This window comes from Hemiscyllium ocellatum, chromosome 26 (genome assembly GCF_020745735.1).
Source record: "Hemiscyllium ocellatum isolate sHemOce1 chromosome 26, sHemOce1.pat.X.cur, whole genome shotgun sequence".
NCBI lineage: Eukaryota > Metazoa > Chordata > Chondrichthyes > Orectolobiformes > Hemiscylliidae > Hemiscyllium > Hemiscyllium ocellatum.
Window position 1 is genome coordinate 34,189,560 of NC_083426.1, and position 22,460 is coordinate 34,212,019.

General features: G+C 41.3%; 1 protein-coding gene across 1 annotated transcript in view; it reads left to right on the plus strand.

The window, feature by feature from the left end:
* The window catches only part of LOC132828115 (immunoglobulin-like and fibronectin type III domain-containing protein 1), a 66,712-nt gene that overhangs the window by 20,515 nt on the left and 23,737 nt on the right, over positions 1 to 22,460 (plus strand). The window contains exons 9-12 of the mRNA XM_060845023.1: positions 461 to 629; positions 724 to 993; positions 13,694 to 15,892; positions 21,811 to 21,935. Of these exons, the coding sequence (XP_060701006.1) occupies positions 461 to 629; positions 724 to 993; positions 13,694 to 15,892; positions 21,811 to 21,935 (2,763 nt within the window). The remainder of the gene's footprint in view (positions 1 to 460; positions 630 to 723; positions 994 to 13,693; positions 15,893 to 21,810; positions 21,936 to 22,460) is intronic.

Below are 22,460 nucleotides of genomic sequence, written 5' to 3' on the forward strand. Positions count from 1 at the left end.
TGAACCTAGGTCCCTAGCACTATGAGGCAGCAGTGCTAACCACTGTGATTTACATCATGTTCTACAAATGATTGAGTTGTACAAAAATCAATGTTTCAAAAACCAATTTTGAAGCACTGTATCTGTAGTCATATAATCTGTGGCATTTTTCGTTACTTGCTTTTTTCCTTGCTTTAATCTTTTGTGTCCCTTTCCAAGTACCAAATGCAGTTAAAAGGGCCTGATTTTGTATTTTTGCAATGTCATAGACATTTTCAATTCTAGTGTATTAGGTGCCTGGTAATTTTTGGATTTTTTTTGTTTCTGTCTCTGGGCTGGACAATACAACGTTTGGACAATAGTTTCATTTACATAAGGTTAGAATGCACAGTACAAATACCTAATGAAAACAAATTTAGAAACAGAAAAACAGTACTTGTGCATTGATTCAGCAATAAACCTTTTGTGGTGCTCATTAAAGGATGGAAAACTTATCCCACATTCATTGGACAAGGATCAAAAACATCACCTCAAGCATGTTGGCAAAAGATATACCTTCTGTATTAAAGATCTCCATCTTGATGATGTTGGATTGTACAAAGTAAATGTTGAAGATACAGAGGTTTTTGCAACAGTAGTGGATATCAATCGTAAGTGTCATTATTTTAAATTAAACAATTATTTTATTCCAATGAAGTACCTTTGTTGTGATTAATTGCATTGCATTTTTTTTTGTTATTGTAGTTATCCCAGTGGACTTTATACACAAATTACAAGACGTCAAATGCAAGGAAGGAGAAGATGCAATTTTTGAGTGCACTATTTCATTACCTCTTCCAGCAGAATGGTCATACAAGAAGATACCACTGGAAAACAGTGATAAATATGAAATGAAGGTCTCCCCTGATGGTTTGACACAAAGATTAATCATAAAAAACGTACATCATGTAGACAAAGGAGTGTATATCATTTCAGCTGGAGCTGGATACTCAAGTGCATATCTCAGTGTAGGAAGTAAGTCTAACAGCATTGTATTTATTAACAATGTGCTCAATTCTGGGGGTTCAGGACCACAGTTAAAATACAAAGTTGAACCTTTGAATGTTCAGATTGGTTCTTAACAAACAGAGATGGGCTCAAGTGTGTATACTTCAACGCAAGGAGTATCAGAAATAAGGTGGGTGAACTTAAGGCGTGGATCGGTACCTGGGACTACGATGTTGTGGCCATCACGGAAACATGGATAGATGAGGGTCAGGAATGGTTGTTGGAGGTTCCTGGTTACAGATGTTTCAGTAAGATTAGGGAGGGTGGTAAAAAAGGAGGGGGGATGGCATTGCTAATTAGAAATGGTATAACGGCTGCAGAAAGGAAGTTTGAGGGGGATCTGCCTTTGGAGGTAGTATGGGCTGAAGTCAGAAATAGGAAAGGTGCAGTCACCTTGTTGGGTGTTTACTATAGGCCCCCCAATAGCAGCAGAGATGTGGAGAAACAGATTGGGAAACAGATTTTGGAAAGGTGCAGAAGCCACAGGGTAGTAGTCATGGGCGACTTCAACTTCCCAAATATTGATTGGAAGCTCTTTAGATCAAGTAGATTGGATGGGGCGGTGTTTGTGCAGTGTGTCCAGGAAGCTTTTCTAACTCAGTATGTAGATTGTCCAACCAGAGGGGAGGCCATATTGGATTTGGTACTCGGTAATGAACCGGGACAAGTGATGGGCTTGTTAGTGGGTGAACATTTTGGTGATGGTGACCACAATTCTATGACTTTCACCTTGGTTATGGAGAAAGATAGGTGCGCACAACAGGGTAGATTTTACAATTGGGGGAAGGGAAATTACGATGCTGTAAGACAGGAGGAGCATAAGTTGGCAGCATAGGCTGTCAGGGAAGGATGTGGTGAAAATGTGGAACTTTTTCAAGGAGCAGATACGACGTGTCCTTGATACGTATGTACCTATCAGGCAGGAAAGAAATGGTCGTGTGAGGGAGCCTTGGTTGACGAGGGAGGTTGAATGTCTAGTAAAGAGGAAGAAGGAGGCTTACATAAGGTTGAGGAAACAGGGTTCGGACAGGGCAGTGGAGGGATACAGGATAGCCAGAAGGGACCTGAAGAAAGGGATTAGGAGAGCTAAGAGAGGGCATGAAAAATCCTTGGCAGATAGGATCAAGGATAACCCCAAGGCATTTTATGCGTATGTGAGAAACATGAGAATGACGAGAACGAGGGTAGGTCAGATCAAGGACAGTAGTGGGAGATTGTGTATAGAGTCGGAAGAGATAGGAGAGGTCTTGAATGAGTACTTTTCTTCAGTATTTATGAACGAGAGGGACCGTATTGTTGAAGAGGAGAGTGTGAAACGGACTGGTAAGCTAGAAGAGATACTTGTTAGGAAGGAAGATGTGTTGGACATTTTGAGCAACTTGAGGATAGACAAGTCCCCCAGGCCTGACGGGATATATCCTAGGATTATGTGGGAAGCAAGAGAGGAAATTGCAGTACCGTTGGCAATGATCTTTTCGTCTTCACTGTCAACGGGGGTGGTACCAGGGGACTGGAGAGTAGCGAATGTTGTGCCCCGTTCAAAAAAGGGAATAGGGATAACCCCTGGAATTACAGGCCAGTTAGTCTTACTTCTGTGGTAGGCAAAGTAATGGAAAGGGTACTGAGGGATAGGATTTATGAGTATCTGGAAAGACACTGCTTGATTAGGGACAGCCAGCACGGATTTGTGAAGGGTAGATCTTGCCTTACAAGTCAGCAGTGGATGTAGTGTACATGGATTTTAGTAAGGCATTTGATAAGGTTCCCCATGGTAGGCTTATGCGGAAAGTCAGGAGGCATGGGATAGAGGGAAATTTGGCCAATTGGATAGAAAACTGGCTAACCGGTCGAAGTCAGAGAGTGGTGGTAGATGGTAAATATTCAGCCTGGAGCCCAGTTACAAGTGGAGTTCTGCAGGGATCAGTTCTGGGTCCTCTGCTGTTTGTTATTTTTATTAATGACTTGGATGAGGGAGTCGAAGGGTGGGTCAGTAAATTTGCAGATGATACGAAGATTGGTGGAGTTGTGGACAGTGAGGAGGGCTGTTGTCGGCTGCAAAGGGACTTAGATATGATGCAGAGCTGGGCTGAGGAGTGGCAGATGGAGTTCAACCCTGCCAAGTGTGAGGTTGTCCATTTTGGAAGAACAAATAAGAATGCGGAATACAGGGTTAACGGTAGAGTTCTTAGTCAGGTGGAGGAACAGAGGACTCTTAGGGTCTATGTACATAGATCTTTGAAAGTTGCCGCTCAGGTGGATAGAGCTTGTAAGAAGGCCTATGGTGTATTAGCGTTCATTAGCAGAGGGATTGAATTCAAGAGTCGTGAAGTGATGTTGCAGCTGTACAGGACTTTGGTTAGGCCACATTTGGAGTACTGTGTGCAGTTCTGGTTGCCTCACTTTAGGAAAGATGTGGAAGCTTTGGAGAGGGTGCAGAGAAGATTTACCAGGATGTTGCCTGGAATGGAGAATAGGTCGCACGAGGATAGGTTGAGAGTTCTTGGCCTTTTCTCGTTGGAACAGCGAAGGATGAGGGGTGACTTGATAGAGGTTTGTAAGATGATCAGAGGAATAGATAGAGTAGACAGTCAGAAACTTTTTCCCCGGGTACAACAGACTGTTACAAGGGGACATAAATTTAAGGTGAAGGGTGGAAGGTATAGGGGAGATGTCAGGGGTGGGTTCTTTACCCAGAGAGTGGTGGGGGCATGGAATGCGCTGCCCGTGGGAGTGGTAGAGTCAGAATCATTGGCGACCTTTAAGTGGCAATTGGATAGGTACATGGATGGGTGCTTAATCTAGGATAGATGTTCGACACAACATCGTGGGCCGAAGGGCCTGTTCTGTGCTGTATTGTTCTATGTTCTATGTTCTAAACTTAATAACAAGCTATGGTTTAGATATGATTCATTAGTTCATCAGATAAATCAAGGGTATGATCTTGGACAATTGAAGATAATTCACTGATAACAGATAATGACTGGCTAATTGGCACAGAGTGCATAAGTCTCAGTATGGTTGGAAAGGTAGCATCTTGCTCTCTAGCTGAAGCGTTAGGAAATTCTTCATTGGTCGCCTTGCTCCTCTTATGGTTCATCTTTTATCTTGAGGATGCAGCTGTCTGTTGAGTTGCACCATTTAATGGGGACTGCTGCTTACCTCTGAGCACTTGTTGATATTTCCTAGTTTTGAGCTGGCAATCTATGTGATGTCAATTACTTGTGTTAGTCCTTTTAGTACGGGACAACCATTCATGATGTCAGAATAAACTGTTGTCCCCTGGCCCACCTTCATGTGAAGGCTATTTTTCTTGCTGAGAACAAAACTTTAATTTTTTTTTAAAACACTGCATTATTAATACGATGCATATGGAGCCAGATAATTCCTTGTCAACTTATGGAAAATGGCAAGCTCAGGGGTCTTTATTGTCACCATCTTTTTTGTCTCTTTATTAGAAATTGTTTACGTTTAGGCAAAGAAGGGAATTGCTATAGTAACCACTACATGAGATCTCACGCAACGTGTTACATACAGGGAAAAAAAGCTGTAAATGGACCCCAATAGCTACGAATTCTAAATTCTGATGTATTTAAAATTTTGCTGATAAGAATCTAAATGAACTTTTCTCTTTAGAAACAGTTCACCAAAGTATAAAAATATCAAGATTATGGAGGGAGGTAAAAAGCAAAATATACAAAACTCCATCAGTCAGATGGCTTCTGCAGGGCCTGTGTGTGTTTCCTCCTCAGGCTGGCTCCATCCTGGCTCCACCCTGTCTCTTTTGAGGAAGATGGCCTGGATTCTTGTGCCCATCTCACCATCATTGTTGCTGAGGACAAATGGCAATAGTGATAAATGCCCCTTTCCACCCAGACCACAAGGTGCTGGACTTGGATCTCCATGACAAACAACCTCCTGCTTATGCAGGCAGCCACATGGATAGCATGCTTAGACAGAAGGATCCCCATAGTATAGTTGCAATTCTACAGCTTCTGAGCAATGAAGGCCATTGTGACCATTATCTGTCTGCCACTTCTTTCCTCCCTGAAGATGTGGATAATGTTCTGATTGCTTACACCACAGGGTTTTCTCCTGCCTCGGGCTGAGCAGGTGCCCTTGGTCTACACCAGTCCTGTAAGTGCTAGCAGCCTGCAGGTTCTTTGCTCTGCTAGTTTTGGAGCTCTTGCAATGAGGTGCCTACCAGGCTGAACTTTCTCAGCCAAATGTTTCCAATGAGGTGCCAGTATCTGAGCTGTTGGGGTGTAGGAGGCAGCCTTGCCAATGATTTCTCTGAGGCCCCAGTACTCTGGTCTTCTCAGGTTGAAGACATGGTGTCTGATGGAGCCAATTCTCCACCAGGATCCTGAACTTGCTGTTGGCACCTTCACGAGACAAAGGAGAGAGTGTGTCACAGACAATGGTTAAAAATAATGTACAGTGAATACTACTGAAAGTGGGGCTACTGTGAGTGTAAGAGTGAAATGAAGAGTGGGAGGTGGATATCATAAACCCAGGTATAGTCCCAGTCCCCTTCTACAAGTAAAAGGATTCTCCACTCATAGGCAATGAGGGGTCTGATATCGGCCACTCCTCCAAGTTCTTTCTGTCCTATTGTAGGCCACATTCTCCTAAGAATGGACAATTGGGAAGGATTGGGAGAGCTGAAAGTGGGTGGCATGGCTGCTGCTGCAGGTGGGGAGGTGTCCATGCTGAGCGAGGAGGCAGTGCAGAGGCCATACAGGGTTAGTCGTGCGGGACATTGGGGTGATTGGTGAAAGCGAATGCAGGCAGTATTGTGCATGTCAGAACATGAGCCTTGGTTGGAGGTGTGTGCAGTCACAGAGTTGGAATGAGTGTCAGGTGGCAGAGCAAAGAGTGTAGCACCTGTCCTGGGGATTTAGAGAAAATCACTGACCCTCTTCCAGCTGGTTGTCCCTCTGCATTATGAAGGCTGCACCAACCCAGGAGAAAGTAAGGACTGCAGATGCTGGAGATCAGAGTCGAGAGTGTGGCTCTGGAAAAACACAGCAGGTCAGGCAGCATCCAAGGAGCAAGAGAATCAATGTTTCGGGCATAAGCCCATCATCATGAATCCTGATGAAGAGCTTTTGCCTGAAACATTGATTCTTCTGCTTCTTAGGTGCTGCCTGACCCGCTCTGCCATGACCCAGGATACAACCTCAGACCAGGTCGCAATGGGCTGATATCATGGCCTCCTTAGCCAATCCTCAAAGGAGACTTACTTCCTCACCACCCCAACCATCAGTTTCTCCAGCCCCCTGCTGGAGAATCGCAATGCTGTCTTCCATTTCTCTGACATTTATACACTGTGTCTAAAACTAAACAAGCCAGCTTTGGAATGAGTGCTTTTCAATATGGACATTCCTGATGAAGAGCTTATGCTCGAAACATCGTCTCTTCTGCTCCTTGGATGCTGCCTGACTGGCTATGCTTTTCCAGTGCCACACATTTTGAGTCTGATTTTCAATATGGCTAAGGGAATGTGAATGTTGGTCTTTTGGCTGACATGCACTGAGTGGCAGGTTGTTCCAAGAGTAGCGCACAGTGACATAGGGATCGAATCCAATGAATGGAATGCCACTGGGACAAGGTAGGGAGTTAATAAGATGAGATTGATAAGATGCAGTGAGAAAGCTCATGGGCTCTTGTGGCGAAAAACTCTTCAAAAAGCTAGGTGTAACTTGTCGACAAAAAAGAACATAACATATGTAGACAGGCCAACAAGAGGTGAGGCTATGTAGACAGGCCAACAAGAGGTGAGGCTATACTGGATTGGTTCTAGGTAATGAACCAGGCCAGGTGTTAGACTTGGAGGTAGGTGAGCACTTCAGGGACAGTGACCACAACTCGGTGACTTTTACTTTAGTGATGGAGAGGGATAAGTGTGCGCCGCAGGGCAAGAGTTATAGCTGGGGGCAGGGAAATTATGATGCAGTGAGGCATGACTTAGGATGTGTGGATTGGAAAAACAGGCTTCAAGAGAAGAACACTAATGAGATGTGGGGATTGTTCAAGGAGCAGCTACTACGTGTCCTCGATAAGTATGTACCAGTCAGGCATGGTGTAAGGGGCCTTGTGAGGCAGCCGTGGTTTAGTAAGGAATTGGAATCCCTTGTGAAAGGGAAGAAGGCGGCATATGTAAAGATGAGGCGTGAAGGTTCAGTTGGGGCGATAGAGAGTTATAAGGTAGCCAGGAAGAATCTAAAGAGAGAGCTAAGAGAAGCGAGAAGGGGACATGAAAAGTCTTTAGCTGGTAGGATTAGGGAAAACCCAAAGGCTTTCTATAGGTATGTCAGGAATAAAAGGATGACTAGGGTAGGTATCGGTCCAGTCAAGGATAGTAGTGGGAAGTTGTGTGTGGAGGCGGAGGAGATTGGAGAGACACTAAATCAATACTTTTCATCAGTATTCACTCAGGAACAGGACACTGTTGCTGACGTGAATATGGAGTCACAAATGATTAGAATGGATGGCCTGGAAATATGCAGGGAAGAGGTTCTGGGAATATTGGAGAGGATGAAAATAGATTAGTCTCCTGGGCCTGATGGCATTTACCCTAGGATCCTATGGGAAGCTAGGGAGGAGATAGCAGAGCCATTGGCCTGGATTTTTATGTCGTCATTGTCAACGGGAATAGTACCAGAGGACTGGAGGATAGCGAATGTGGTCCCCTTGTTCAAGAAAGGGAGTAGGGATAGCCCTAGTAACTATAGGCCAGTGAGTCTGACTTCAGTGGTGGGCAAAGTCTTAGAGAGAATGGTAAGGGATAAGATTTATGAACATCTGGATAGGAATAACGTGATCAAGGATAGCCAGCATGGTTTTGTGAAGGGCAGGTCGTGCCTCACAAACCTTATTGAGTTCTTTGAGAAGGTGACTAAGGAAGTGGACGAGGGTAAAGCAGTAGATGTTGTGTATATGGATTTTAGTAAGGCGTTCGATAAGGTTCCCCATGGTAGGCTAATGCTAAAACTACGGAGGTATGGCATTGAGGATACATTAGAGGTTTGGATTAGGAATTGGCTGGCTGGAAGGAGACAGAGGGTAGTAGTTGATGGACTAAGTTCATCTTGGAGTGCAGTTACTAGCGGTGTACCACAAGGATCTGTTTTGGGACCATTGCTTTTTGTTATCTTTATAAATGATCTAGAGGAAGGGCTTGAAAGCTGGGTAAGCAAGTTTGCGGATGACACAAAAGTCAGTGGAGTTGTGGATAGTGAGGAAGGAAGTGGTAGGTTACAGCGGGATATAGATAAGTTGCAGAGCTGGGCAGAAAGGTGGCAAATGGAATTCAATGTAGCTAAGTGTGAAGTCATTCACTTTGGTAGGAGTAACAAGATGATGGATTACTGGGCAAATGGTAGGCTACTTGGTAGTGTGGATGAGCAGAGGGATCTTGGTGTCCATGTACACAGATCTCTGAAAGTTGCCACCCAGGTAAATAGTGCTGTGAGGAAGGCATATGGTGTACTGGGCTTTATTGGTAGAGGAATTGAGTTCCGGAGTCCTGAGGTCATGTTGCAACTGTATAAGACTCTGGTGCGGCCTCATCTGGAGTATTGTGTGCAGTTTTGGTCGCCATACTATAGGAAGGATGTGGAGGCATTGGAACGAGTGCAGAGGAGGTTTACCAGGATGTTGCCTGGAATGGTAGGAAAATCTTATGAGGAAAGGCTGAGGCACTTGGGGCTGTTCTCATTGGAGAAGAGAAGGTTTAGGGGAGATTTGATAGAGGTGTATAAGATGATTAGGGGTTTAGATAGGGTCGACACTGAGAACCTTTTACCGCTAATGGAGTCAGGTGTTACTAGGGGACACAGCTTTAAATTAAGGGGTGGTAGGTATAGGACAGATGTTAGGGGTAGATTATTTACACAGCGGGTTGTGAGTTCATGGAATGCCCTGCCAGTAGCAGTGGTGAACTCTCCTTCTTTATGGTCATTTAAGCGGGCATTGGATAGGCATTTGGAAGTTATTGGGCTAGTGTAGGTTAGGTAGGATTCGGTCGGCGCAACATCGAGGGCCGAAGGGCCTGTACTGCGCTGTATCTTTCTATGTTCTATGTTCTATATTCATCCCTTCAGTCTATATGCAAGCAGATCTAGGCAACGTTCAAGCATGGGCTGAAAATACACAATAAATAGACTGTTTGCAATATACAAAAGCCAAAAAGACACTGACAACTTCAAACATAAGGGAATCTAACAATCTTCCTCGATATTCAAAGGCATTACCATCACAGATTAAACCACAATCAGCATCCTCGGGGGTGGCTTGCAATTGACCAAAAACTAGACAATCATATAAATACTGTGTCTACAATTGCAGTCAGAAGCTGGGAACTCACCTACTGTCTCTCCAATCCTGTCCTTTATCCATAGGGCATTAGTCAGGAGTGTGGTGGAGTAAACTCTACTTTCCACTTACTCAACACCATCTAGGGCAAAGCTGCCTGCTTGATTGGTCTCTTTACTTGAGAAAGGATGTCTTTATATTGGAGACAATTAAGAGAACATTCACTGGATTAATTCAAGAGACGAAAAGCTTGTCCTATGGACAAATCACTGAACAAATTTAAAGAAGAGATAACCATTTTTAAAAATTCATAAAGTGTTGAAAGGTTTGAGTGTGGGCAGAAAATGGAATTGAGGCTGGAATGAGATCCGCCATGATTGTATTGAATGGCGGAGTGGCTGGATGGGTTGAATTGCCTACTCCTGCTCCTAGTTCATATTCTTTTAATTGGAAACTGAATCAGAAGCCTGGAACTCATTTCCCAACAGCATTGTGGGTATATCCACACCAGATGGGCTAAAGTAGTTCAAAAAGGCAGATCACGGATGTCGTCTTGAGAACAATTTGTGAGGGCAGAAAATCCTGGTCCAGCCAGTAATGCTCACATCTCATTAAATAATTTTAAAAAGAAATCTCTCATTCCTTTAAAATCCATTGAACTTAAGTGCATTCTACCAATCATCTCTCATCTAAGCCATTGATAAAGATTGTAAATAGCTGAGGCCCAAACGTTAACCCATTGATTACAACTTTCTAAGCTGAAAATAAGTGATCAATTCCTTTATCTGGTTTTCCATTTATTAACCAAACTTTTCTCCAAGATAATGGATTACTGCAAATTCCCAAAACTCCAATCTTGTGGAACCAGTTCTTGTGTGAGATTTTTGAATACTTTATGAAAATCTACATTTATTTCATTTGCTGGTTCCTTCTTAGCTACCCTGCAAGATAGACCCTCAAAAATTGAAATTTATCAAAGATAATATTTATGTAATAAAACAAAATTGCCTCTGCCTAACCATATTGTGATTTTCTAAAGACCTAGTTAATACATCCAAAAGAATAGGTATCTAGTACTTTACAAATTGCTGAAGTCAGGCTATCTGAATTATAGGTTTTTTTTTGCCTCCCTCCTTGAAGAGCAAGGTTACATTTACTAGCTTTAAATTCACATAAACCGCACCAATCAACCATAGCGCCCCGTGACCCAACATTTCAACTCCCCCTTCCACTCTGCCGAGGACATGGAGGTCCTGGGCCTCCTTCACCGCCGTACCCTCACCACCAGACGCCTGGAGGAATAACGCCTCATCTTCCGCCTCGGAACACTTCAACCCCAGGGCATCAATGTGGACTTCAACAGTTTCCTTATTTACCCTTCCCCCACCTCACCCTAGTTCCAAACTTCCAAGTCAGCACTGTCCCCATGACTTGTCCGGACTTGTCCTACCTGCCTATCTCCTTTTCCACTTATCCACTCCACCCCCACCTCCCTGACCTATCACCTTCATCCCCTCCCTCACTCACCCATTGTACTCTATGCTACTTTCTCTCCACCCCCATCCTCCTCTAGCTCATCTCTCCACGCTTCAGGCTCACTGCCTTTATTCCTGATGAAGGGCTTTTGCCCGAAACGTCGATTTCGCTGCTCCTTGGATGCTGCCTGAACTGCTGTGCTCTTCCAGCACCACTAATCTAAAATCTGGTTTCCACCATATGCAGTCATTGTTTTTACCCACTCTAAAATATAAGGCATTCTTGAAGATCAAAGTTAATGCATACACTATCTCTGTAGCCACCTCTTTTAAAATGGGCTGTCAGTGAATTTATGGTCTTTTAGTATCAATATTTTCCAAAAGACCATAAGATATCAGAGTAGAATTAAGCCATTCAGCCTACTGACTCTGTTCTGCTATTCAACCATGGCTGATATCTCTTAAATCTATTCTCCAACCTTCTGCTATAACCCTTGATCCCCTTTCTAATCAAGAACCTATCTATTTCTGTCTTAAAGACACAAGCTCCGGTTTCATCAGTGGTCTTTTTTTGTTGCTAAAACTACATTTTTTTTGTTATCTGTCAAAGGATGGGGTAATTATCGACAAGTCCAGGATACTGCCTTGAGGAGGTAGTGAAGAGACCCCATTTTGAATTGCTTGGGCCAGGCCATTCATTGGCAAATACTCATCTCTGCTCAGGTAGCTTGGGAAGTTAGACTAAGATATATAATGGCACATAAATAATGACCTCCATTTAATTAAATAATTTATAAATCCTCAGTAGTATATATTCCCTTGAAGCATAAAAAGAAAAATGTCCTTATCTCAGTGCACCTTGATTTTTAATTTTTTTTTGTTTTCTGATGTAATTTCTTCCATCTTTGTCTTTAAGGACTCTGTATTTCCTCTTGCTAATGTCTTACTTTTTAAATACTTGCAGATCATCTTGTAAAACCTTTCTATTTTTCTTGTTATACTTAATTTTCTTCCTCTATTAATTTCTTAGTTAATATTGCTGATTTCTGATATCTTCATAAATCTCGGTTTTACTAATCTTCTTGAAAACATTGTGAACAGTTTCTTTTGAATTTTAAACTTTTTTTGGTTGCATTCTTTGTTTGCTGAAGATTAAGCAAAAAAGTATTCCAGAACAATGAGTACTTTGAAATATCTCAATTAGGCCGGTATCCCATCACAAGTCACCTTTCATTCACTTGGGCACAGTAGACTGGCTGTGGCCAGCTAGCTCAGAGTCAGTCCTCTGAACTAAGGAGAATCCAAATCTCCCAGTTACAATTTTTTTTCTGTTTTTCCATTTTTTTTTATAATTCCCCCACACAGTTGCCACACAGCAGTATTACAAATTTCTCCCAAGCAAGCATGTAGATATATGTACAGTGAAGAAACAGCAAGTGCAGAAAACTTTTTATTCATGTTCCAACCCAAGGAAGAAATGAAACATGTTATTTTAATCCAGTACTGTTCTTAACTTCACTCATTAACAATAGTAGGACTCCTTTTCTATGCAATGTTTGTCCCTCATTGAGAATATGAAGTATTTTGTTAAACATTCACCAGTGCACACCATCACATTGTTTAGTCTAGCTTCCCAATCTACCTTCTTCCCATATCTGGGTAATTTTAAATTGAATTTGTAGTGGTAACCACACCAAGTGAAACCAGCTGAGTCGTCTTTAAATATTGAAATGAGGCATCAATTGCATTGCTGGGGTCCCAGTTTATTAAAATGAAGCCTGAATAGGTATCAATATGATCTGCTTAACCAAACCTGGCAGGAATAGAATTCAGTACACCCTTTGATGAGAAGGGCATTGCTTATCACTTGCCACTCAAGTGTTTCCTTTCTTCCTGGTAGTGGAAAATGAATAAAGATTTATACACCTGTTGTCTTTCACTGTGTCCTACATCAGCAAACGAAAAAAAAAATAGAATTCAGTGCAAAAGAAACAAGCAAGGTAGGTTTTTCAAAATGTCTTTTTTGTTATCTTGTGAGCCAAGATATCTGTTATCTGTTTTATTATATGTTTCCTGACTTCTCAAGAAACCTTGAGCTGCTCTGATCCCAAGTTCCTCCTCAACTTACCTGTTCTGTTATTGATCCAACATCTCACTGTGATGTAACTGTTCCCCTCATCTGATTATCACAGAGGCAGGAGATATTAGGAGCAAATAAATCTCCGTAATTGACATTACAATATGGTTGCCAGCTCACTGTTGCATTTTGGCTCAGTCTACATGATGGGTGGAAACCTTTAATAGACAAAAAAGGATAAATTGGGATTGGGGAGAGAATAAGCTTGAATCTGTTAATGTCAAGCGTATGAGATCGATGCAATAGCAGCAGAAAAACAAGTGAAATTTCCAAAGAACAAATGTGAAGGAAGCTCTAGAGGATTGGGGGCATACTCAGATAATGTTAATAATGTTAGATGTATAGGACAGAATTAAAAGACAAACTTAGAAAAGTTGAAGGAATAATAATTGGAAATTCTGAAGGTAGGTAGTGAAAGGTAAATATTCACATCAATTATTAAAATCATCAGCTTCTCTCAATGGTATGCACATAAGATAGCAAAAGAGTTTGGTAAAATATTTTGAAATTTGAACTCCTCAGTGTCAACTTTCTTTGTTATTTAGAATGTAAACTTTCAAAATGTTTTAGTTACATTGTTAAAGCTGTGCAATATTTAAAATTATAATTTTTTATATGTTTGTCCACCAAATGTTTAAAATAGCTGTTTCTATGTAAATAATTTCATTTCGGTCTGATTATTTCTGGCTTTTATATTTATTAATTTGTAATTAATGATATAAACTGACTCATATTTCAGAAAATCTAGACACTGCTTCTCCACCGTCATTAAGAAAAGAAATGGAATCTAAGCACAGTCAAGAGGACTTTACAGACATTAATTTGGAACAGGAGCTCAATGATGCAACCAAAGGTGGACTAAAAGGCAGAAGAAGTTCGCCGCATGACGAAGATTTATTAACTAAAGATGACCTGAAGCGAAAAAGTAACTACTCATCAGAGGAAGACAGCATTAACTTTGGTAGAGGAGGTTTGCAGAGTGCTTCAATTGATGGATTGGATGATGCTACCAAAAATGGCCAGAGTGTTTATGACAGAATGGGAAAAGATGACAGTGGTGGTTTAAATAGTTTTGGAAAAGGTGGTTTTGATGGATTCGATGGAATGGGAAGAAATGGAAAGCATGGGTTGGATGGAATAGAAAGAGATGGCAAGGGTGGCTTAGATGGAATGGGAAGAGAGGGCAAAGGTGGGTTTGCTGGAATGGGAAGAGATAGCAAGGATAGGTTGGAAGGAATGGGAAGAGATGGCAAGGATGAGTTGGAAGGAATGGGAAGAGATGGCAAGGATGGGTTGGATGGAAAGGGAAGAGACGGAAAGGGTGGATTGGGTGGAAAGGGAAGAGACAGCAAGGGTGGATTGGGTGGAATGGGAAGAGATGGCAAGGGTAGGTTGGAAGGCATGGGAAGAGATGGCAAGGATGGGTTGGAAGGAATGGGAAGAGATGGCAAAGGTGGGTTGGATGGAATGGGAAGAGATGGCAAGGGTGGATTGGGTGGAATGGGAAGAGATAGTAGGGGTGGGTTGGGTGGAATGGAAAGAGATAGCAAGGGTGGGTTGGGAGGAATGGGAAGAGATGACAAGGGTGGTTTAGATGAAATGGGAAGAGATGGCAAGGGTGGTTTGGGTGGAATGGGAAAAGATGGCAGGGGTGGGTTAGATGGAATGGGAAGAGTTGGCAAGGATGGGATGGGTGGAATGGGAAGAGATGCCAGAGGTGGATTAGATGGAATGGGAAGAGATGGTGGGTTAGATGGAATGGGAAGAGATAGCAAGAATGGATTGGGTGGAATGGGAAGAGATGGCAAGGATGGGTTGGGTGGAATGGGAAGAGATGGCAAGGATGGGTTGGGTGGAATGGGAAGAGATGGCAGGGATGGGTTGGGTGGAATGGGAAGAGATGGCAGGGATGGGTTGGGTGGAATGGGAAGAGATGGCTGGGATCGGTTAGATGGAATGGGAAGGGATGGTAAGGATGGGTTGGGTGGAATGGGAAGAGATGGCAAGGATGGTTTAGGTGGAATTGGAAGAGATGGCAGGGGTGGATTGGATGGAATGGGAAGAGATGGTAAGGGTGGGTTAGATGGAATTGGGAAAGATAGTGTGGACAGATTGAAGGGAATGGGAAAAGATGAGATGGACAGGATGGGTGGAATGGGAAAAGATGGCAAAGGTAGCTTGGATAGGATGGGAAGAGATGGAAAAGGCACATTGGATGGAATAGGACGAGACCGCATGGATAACATGGGTGGAATGGGAAGAGATGGCAAGGGGAGCTTGGATGGAATGGGAACAGATGTTAAGGATGGATTACATGGAATGGGAAGACGTGGCAAGGGTGGATTAGAAGAAATGGGAAGAGATGGTGAGGGTGGGTTATATGAAATAGGAAGAGGTGGCAAGGACAGTTCAACTGGACTGGGAAGAGATGGTAAGGGTAGGATGCATGGAACAAGAAAAGATGGTCGTGATAGAATGTATGATGATGGAATAGATAGCCTTGTAAATTTGGACGGCAGTGGAAAAGGCAGCTGGAATAGATCAGATGCATCAGGATGGAGAGAAATGGAAAATAACTTAGCAGATGGTTTCAATCGAGGCAAAGATGATTCAGTGGGGTACAATAATGGCACCAGTCCTGGAAGAGGTCAATCTGGTCTGAATGACATTAATGCCTTAAGCCTGCCTAGTGATCTATCACACAGAAGTAGCAGAGATGGATCGACAAAAGGTGGACATGCATTATCACTGAGTGACCAGAAAGGTTTACTGAGAAAAGATCAAATGCCAAACCAAACTGAACCTATGGCAGGTGGATTTCAAGACTTGTTGATCTCTGATGCATCTCAGAGAGAACCAAGTGGGAGTTCAAGGAGAAGAAAAGGAAAGTTTTCTGAAAGTGACATCAATGAAACCAACCTGGACATCAAGAATAAAGGTAAAAGATGCTTTACATTTTGTAATGAAAGGGGCAGAATCCATTGTTGAAATTGTAATTTTAAAATCAGTAATGATTGCAGCATGGAAATATGCAATTTGACTAGTTATGTCTATGCTGGCTCATCAATTTTACTGAAAGCCATTCCTCTCCCTATTCCCTGTAGTCCTGAGTAATCCCCCTTTTCAGATAATAATCCAATCCTAGCTTTAAAAGCTGTTGTTGACACTGCCTCCACCACACACTCAGGCAGGGCATTCCAGATTCCATCTACTGACTGAATGAAAAGATTTTCCTCATGTTGCAATCAGTTCTGTTGTGAATTATGTTAAATCCGTGTCCTTGTAATCGTGACGATGTAACTGAAGTTCCTCATCTCTGGAACTAAAGTTCAAACATTTATTTGCATAGGAAAGTAAAATATGCCATGTTTGAATGTTACTTTTAAAAGATTCTTCAAAACAGGTGTGACACATTCAAGAGTTTCATACTATGACAGGTTTACTTTTACAGTTCAAAATTGATTCATCACAAAAGAAAAGTATTTTAAATTGGAGCATCTAGTCCATCACGTGTTGGGAATCTGATAAAAAGCTGGAAATTGATTGAAAAACAATGCACTCTTGCTTATTAGTTACATCACAGCGCAACAGTAACTTTCTAGGTAAACCAAAATAAAGTTATAGTCCAAAGATTTTAATAAAGGTTTATTAATGTGCTTGCACCTAAAAAAAATCTCAAGCACCTTGGTGAAGGTCCACAAATGGATGCAATTTGTGGAGATTTGCAATGGTGATAGATTCGGTCTGGGATGTGGTATATATTTCTGGTAGCACTAGCTTCTAGTGTAATGCTTTTTAGACTAGTACAAACAAAAATTATGTTATTTATTTGTGCTAGTCTCAGTCCATGCTTGGAATTCAATTAGCTGCTTAGTTCAATTTAGGATAAGTTGTAGTGCTTAAAATAAATATGACAGGCAGTGGTGACAGATCACAGCACAATGTTCTTGATGATAATAATTTGGCATAACTCTTGAGGTGAAATATTTACTGGTAGATGCTGCTAAGACAGCAAGAAGGCAAACAAAGGAGAGAGGATAGATGCCTGACCCAGGTAATTTTGATCCCTTTGGGTGATAGGGCAGCTGGAGGGTGAGGTGAGATAGGCTGTGGGTGTTGGATTACAGCAAGATACAAACAAGAGGGAGAAACATCTTCAAGTACATCCAACACACAAAGGATACCTTCCCATGAATTTGATGTGTCTCCACTTCCTTCCGACCAATTTTAAAATTTTGGCTCAAAATACAAGCTGCTCACTCATAGCTGCCTGCCCATGCCAACCACATTACAAAGTGGATAGTGTAATATCCTGGCCAGTTAGCTGCAAGGGCAATTGACCATGAATGATTTATTTTTAAAATGGCAATAGAGCTGCCAGTTTCAGAGTTCATCAACCTACTGCATTGTTGCAGACTCGGGTGTGAGGAGGTCAATGGTTGTTGTAAAATGAATCCTCTCCACACTTCACCACGATGTTAGATCCAGTAGCTTTGCCGTCATCATTCTTATTCCCCTGCTTTGTCAAGTATAACATCCCGCCTCTTCCTCTACCAGCAGCCCCCCCTGCGCACGTGTATACACACACACACACACACACACACACAACAGTCTGGTAGTCTCACAAGAAAAGGATCTTGTGTAAAACAAAATATAGTTTATTTGCAACAACAATGAGACGCAAATTACATTGGTATGATTGGCATTTTGTTTGTAATTGTGATTATCTTTACCCAACCCCTGAAATGCATTTCCTTTAGATTTGGAAGGTTCGACATGTTTCTGATTTGAAAATGGTAATAGTGATCTTTTTCTGACAGGCTAATGACTGGAAGCCCTTTTGATCTATAACACCTTGTATGTATTAGATTTTCTTTGTCTATGGAGTCTTTCCTACTAAAATATGCAGTTGCTCTATTGTAACACCTGAAAGTTCTTTAACTTTAGAAATTCCCTTTGTGGAAGATGACTGTCCTTTTGAAACAGGTACAGTTTTTGTAGTGTTCTGGATCTGCAAACCAGGCAATTTCTTCTTGACGGTGTCCTCCATCTGTACACATTGATTGTCGAATCTCAGTGGTGACGTTCATGGATTTGCACGTCCATTCCTTCAATCGCTGTGAGCAGGTTTTCATTCTCAGAACGTTGTTCAGGAACTGTGATTTCATTGATCTATTACACTCTGACAGGTTGCCCTTTAACCAATTCCATAAATGATTATTCCTTGAATAGTGATTTTATTTCTCTTAAACAAATGTATTTCTATTCGCCATTTGAAAACAATACCGACGTATAAACTGAGGAATTAGGAACAGAAGCAGACCACTTGGCTCTTCAAGTTTGCTTTGTAAATCAACAAGATCATGTTTGATCTTCATATTCCTGCCTATTCTGATGATCTTTCACCCCTGGCTTATCAAAAATCTATCAACCTCAGCCTTAAAAATATTCAAGAACCTTGCTTTCAGCACCGTTTTGAAGAGAGTTGTAAAGTCTCACTAACCCTGTGATTTGAAACTTATTCCTCATCTGTGTCGTAAATGAGCAATGTCTTATTTTTAAACAGTGACCCCGCCCCGTACTAGATTCTGCTATAAGAAGAAACTTCTTTTACACGTTTACCCTGTCAAGATTCCTCAGGACAATGAAGTCACCTCTTAGTCTTCTGAAGTTCAGTGGATACTAACCCAGTCTATCTATGCTTTCCTCTGAGGTCAGGCCACCAGGGATTAGTCTGGTAAACCTTCTCAGAAATTCTTTCAATGAACCTAGCTCCTTCCTTAAGTAAGGAAACTAATATTAGATGCAGTACTCCAGATGGGATCTCACCAATGCCCTGTATAACTGAGGCATAGCCACCCTGCATTTCTAATCAACTCCACTTGCAATAAGCAATAGCATTTTATTAACTTTTCGAATTGCTGTACTCATCATTTGCAGTTCAATTTTGAGGAAATCCAGATTAATCTGCATCGCAGAGCTCTGCGATTTCTTTAATTAATATTTTTTAAAAATTATTCCTGCCAAAATGGACATTTTCAATTTTTTCCATTTATCAGTGTATTTGCCTGTTATTTACCCACACAGCTAACCTGCCTGTATCCCTTTGTAGCCTCCCTATAACATCTTCACAACTTGCACTCCTAACTACTTTCATGTAATCAACAAATTTGGCAAACATACTTTTGATCCCTTCATCTAAGTAATTGATATAAATTGTAATTCAGAGGAACCTCAATTATCCAGCATTCAATTAACCGAATTTCGGATTATCCTAACTATGATCCCTATGCTTGGCTAACTATGTTATCCAGCACTTGATTATCTAGCATTCGATTAATCAAATGAAATAGTCCCCACTCGTGTCCTTTGGATAATTGAGATTCCTCTGCACTTTGAAGCCCCTGCATCAATCCCTTCCATCATTCCTTATATTTTGCAATCAGAAAATGGCACATTAGTGGCATTCTGATAGATAACCAATGCCAATCTGTTACCTTTTACAATATTGGCTTTCACTACCCATAATTATTATTGATGTTTCTACTTAAATTATTTCAGGAAATGTCAGTATTGTATACCCATTAGTTCCCCTTGATACACAACACATAGCATTTCTTCAAAGAACTCCAATAAGTTTTTACAATATTTTTATTCATCCATGGTATATGGATATTGGTGGCTGGGCCAGCATTTATTGCCCGTACTAGTTGTCATAGAATCATGGAGATGACTAGCACAGAAACAGACCCTTTGATCCAACTCATCCATGCTGGCCAGATATCTTAAATTGATCTGAACTTTGTGAAGATGGTAGTGAGCCACCTTTTTGAATCATTGTAGTCCATTTGGTATAGGTAGACCACAAAGCTGTTAGGGCAAAACTTTCAGTGTTTTGACAATGGCAATATATTTCCAATCATGATGGTGAATGTCTTGCATGGATACTTGTATGTGTTGTCTATGCATGTGCTGTGCTTCTAGATAGCAGTCACCCTGGATTTGGAAGATGGTGATTAAGGAATCTTGGTGAATGTCTGCAGTGCATCTTCTAAGTAGTGCACACTGCTACTACTCAGTGTCAGTGGTGGAGGAAGTGAATATTGTTGATGTTATACCAAACTAGTGCGATGCTTTCATGGTATCAAGCTTCTTGAATTTTGTTGGAGCTACACTCATCACACTCTTGGCTTGTGCCTTATAGGTGTGGGAAGGCTTTGATCAATCAGTTACTCACTGTAGGATTTCTAGCCTCTGACCTGCTGTTGTAGCTATAGTATTTTTATGACTAGTCCTGTTCAGTTTCTGGTCAATTATAATCCTCAGGAGGTAGATAGTGGGGAATTCAGTGATAGTAATGCCATTGAATGGTAATGAGTCATGGTTAGCTTTCCTGCTGTTGAAGATGGTAATTGCCTGGCACTTGTGTGACATAAATTTACTTGCCATTTTCTAGATTAGAGAATTCCTGATGAAAGGCTTTTGTCTGAAACGTCGATTTTCCTGCTCCTCGGATCCTGCCTGACCTGCTGTGCTTTTCTAGCACCACTCTAATCTAGACTCTGGCTTCTAGCATCTGCAGTCATCCCTTTTGCCTATAAATTTACTCGTCATTTGCCAGGCAAAACTGGATATTATCCACATCTTGCTTCTGGATGTTTTCTCACCATCTGAATGGTTTTCTCTGGAGCTGAGTCGTCTTCTGACTGGAATGAATTTGACAAGCATTCAGTGGCAATTCTAAGAACAACTCCATCTCCTAGAATTCTTAATTTGAAGCCACATTGTTACATTTCTGGAGATTCATGAAGTTATCTATGATATGATTGACATTACTACCATCTATTATTGCCTATACCTAATTGTCGTCAAGATGGTGGTGATGATCTGCCTTCTTGAACTGGTCACCAAAGATCCTGTTCAGGAGAGTGTTCCAGGATCTTGATAAAGTGACATTGAAAAAACAAGAATATATTTCCAAATCAGGATAGAGTTACAGACACAATGAGGGAGATTTCATAGTCTCAGTAACTCTGCCCCACCATTCTGATTTGGAAATTTCCTTCAGCAGTTTAAGAAGGAAGGTTATCAGCAAAATTTCAAGGGCAATTAGGAATGATCTGTAAGTGCTGGCACAGCCAGTGAAGTCCACATCCACTGAGTTAATAAAAAGAAACTTTGATGACAGGTCTTACTCCTTTGAGATTCGAAGCAGTTACTCTGTCCAACTCTATGTTATGTCATACTGGGTGATACATAATACACTCTTCAGTACTAACCCATTCAGACCCTTCCACCTTTGTACAGCAGAGATGGCCAGCATGTTCCTTGAATTTGATGTGTCCAGTCCTGTCAAAAAACACACCCGAGAGTGAACTTTAAATTCAGTCTGTTGATTCCCTTATTATACGAAGCTAAACTAAGTTATTAGTAATAGGTACGGGGAAATAATTAAAATATCTGAACAAATTTAATTAAATATTTCAAATAATTTTGCTACATCAATAATATATATGGCTAAAAGGATCCAAAGACATAGTGTTAACAAACACTTAAATACCATGGGTTGGGAGATATTTGAACTTTCATTAAGAAATGAACAGTGACTTTGAATTATAAATGCTCGATTGATCTGAACATTCATCATAAAGTCTTCATTCAATTAGCAGCCAGAACATGAATTTTCAATTTCCACAGAGAATGCGACTGAAACTCTGATGTGATTTGTACAACGTGTAAATGGGCTGTAATGTAAAAATATACTTTTCAACACTTAAACTGTTCTAATGCAGATGAATCTCTAATTTTCAACACCATTTCATTTTATAAATCTAATTTTCTTGTGCATCGTCTCAGAACCAGTTCGACGTTTCAAAAGTGGACTTTTAGATGTGAGTGCTCGGAAGGGAAAGGCAGCTGAATTTTGTTGTGTGACAGCAAATGAAAATACACAAGGCACCTGGTTTAAGAATGGCACAAAGGTAGTTCATTTTCTTTTAATTGAAATGTTATAAAACTGAGTCACTAAATTCAGAGCTATTGTTTATGATAAAAGCAAACAGGAGTGGTATGCTCATGGTCCAATTCTTTTGGATAATGTTATCTAATCAACTCATTGTCTATGAGCATTACAAAACAATGACAACATTTACTTACCATCCATAATTTTCCTGAAGGGAGCGATAATTTGCTTTCTTGACCGCTGCAGACTATGTGTAACATGTAGTTCACCAGTATATCTTTTTGTCCATGAGATTTAGGTCGGATGTAAAACATATTAGAATTAACAAATAGAGTCATAGAGTCATAGAGATGTACAGCATGGAAACAGACCGTTCGATCCAACCCGTCCAGGCTGACCAGATATCCCAAACCAATCTAGTCCCACCTGCCAGCACCCAGTCCATATCCTACCAAGCCCTTCCGACTCATATATCCATCCAAATGCCTCTTAAATGTTGCAATTGTACCAGCCTCCACCAGATCCTCTGGCAGCTCATTCCATA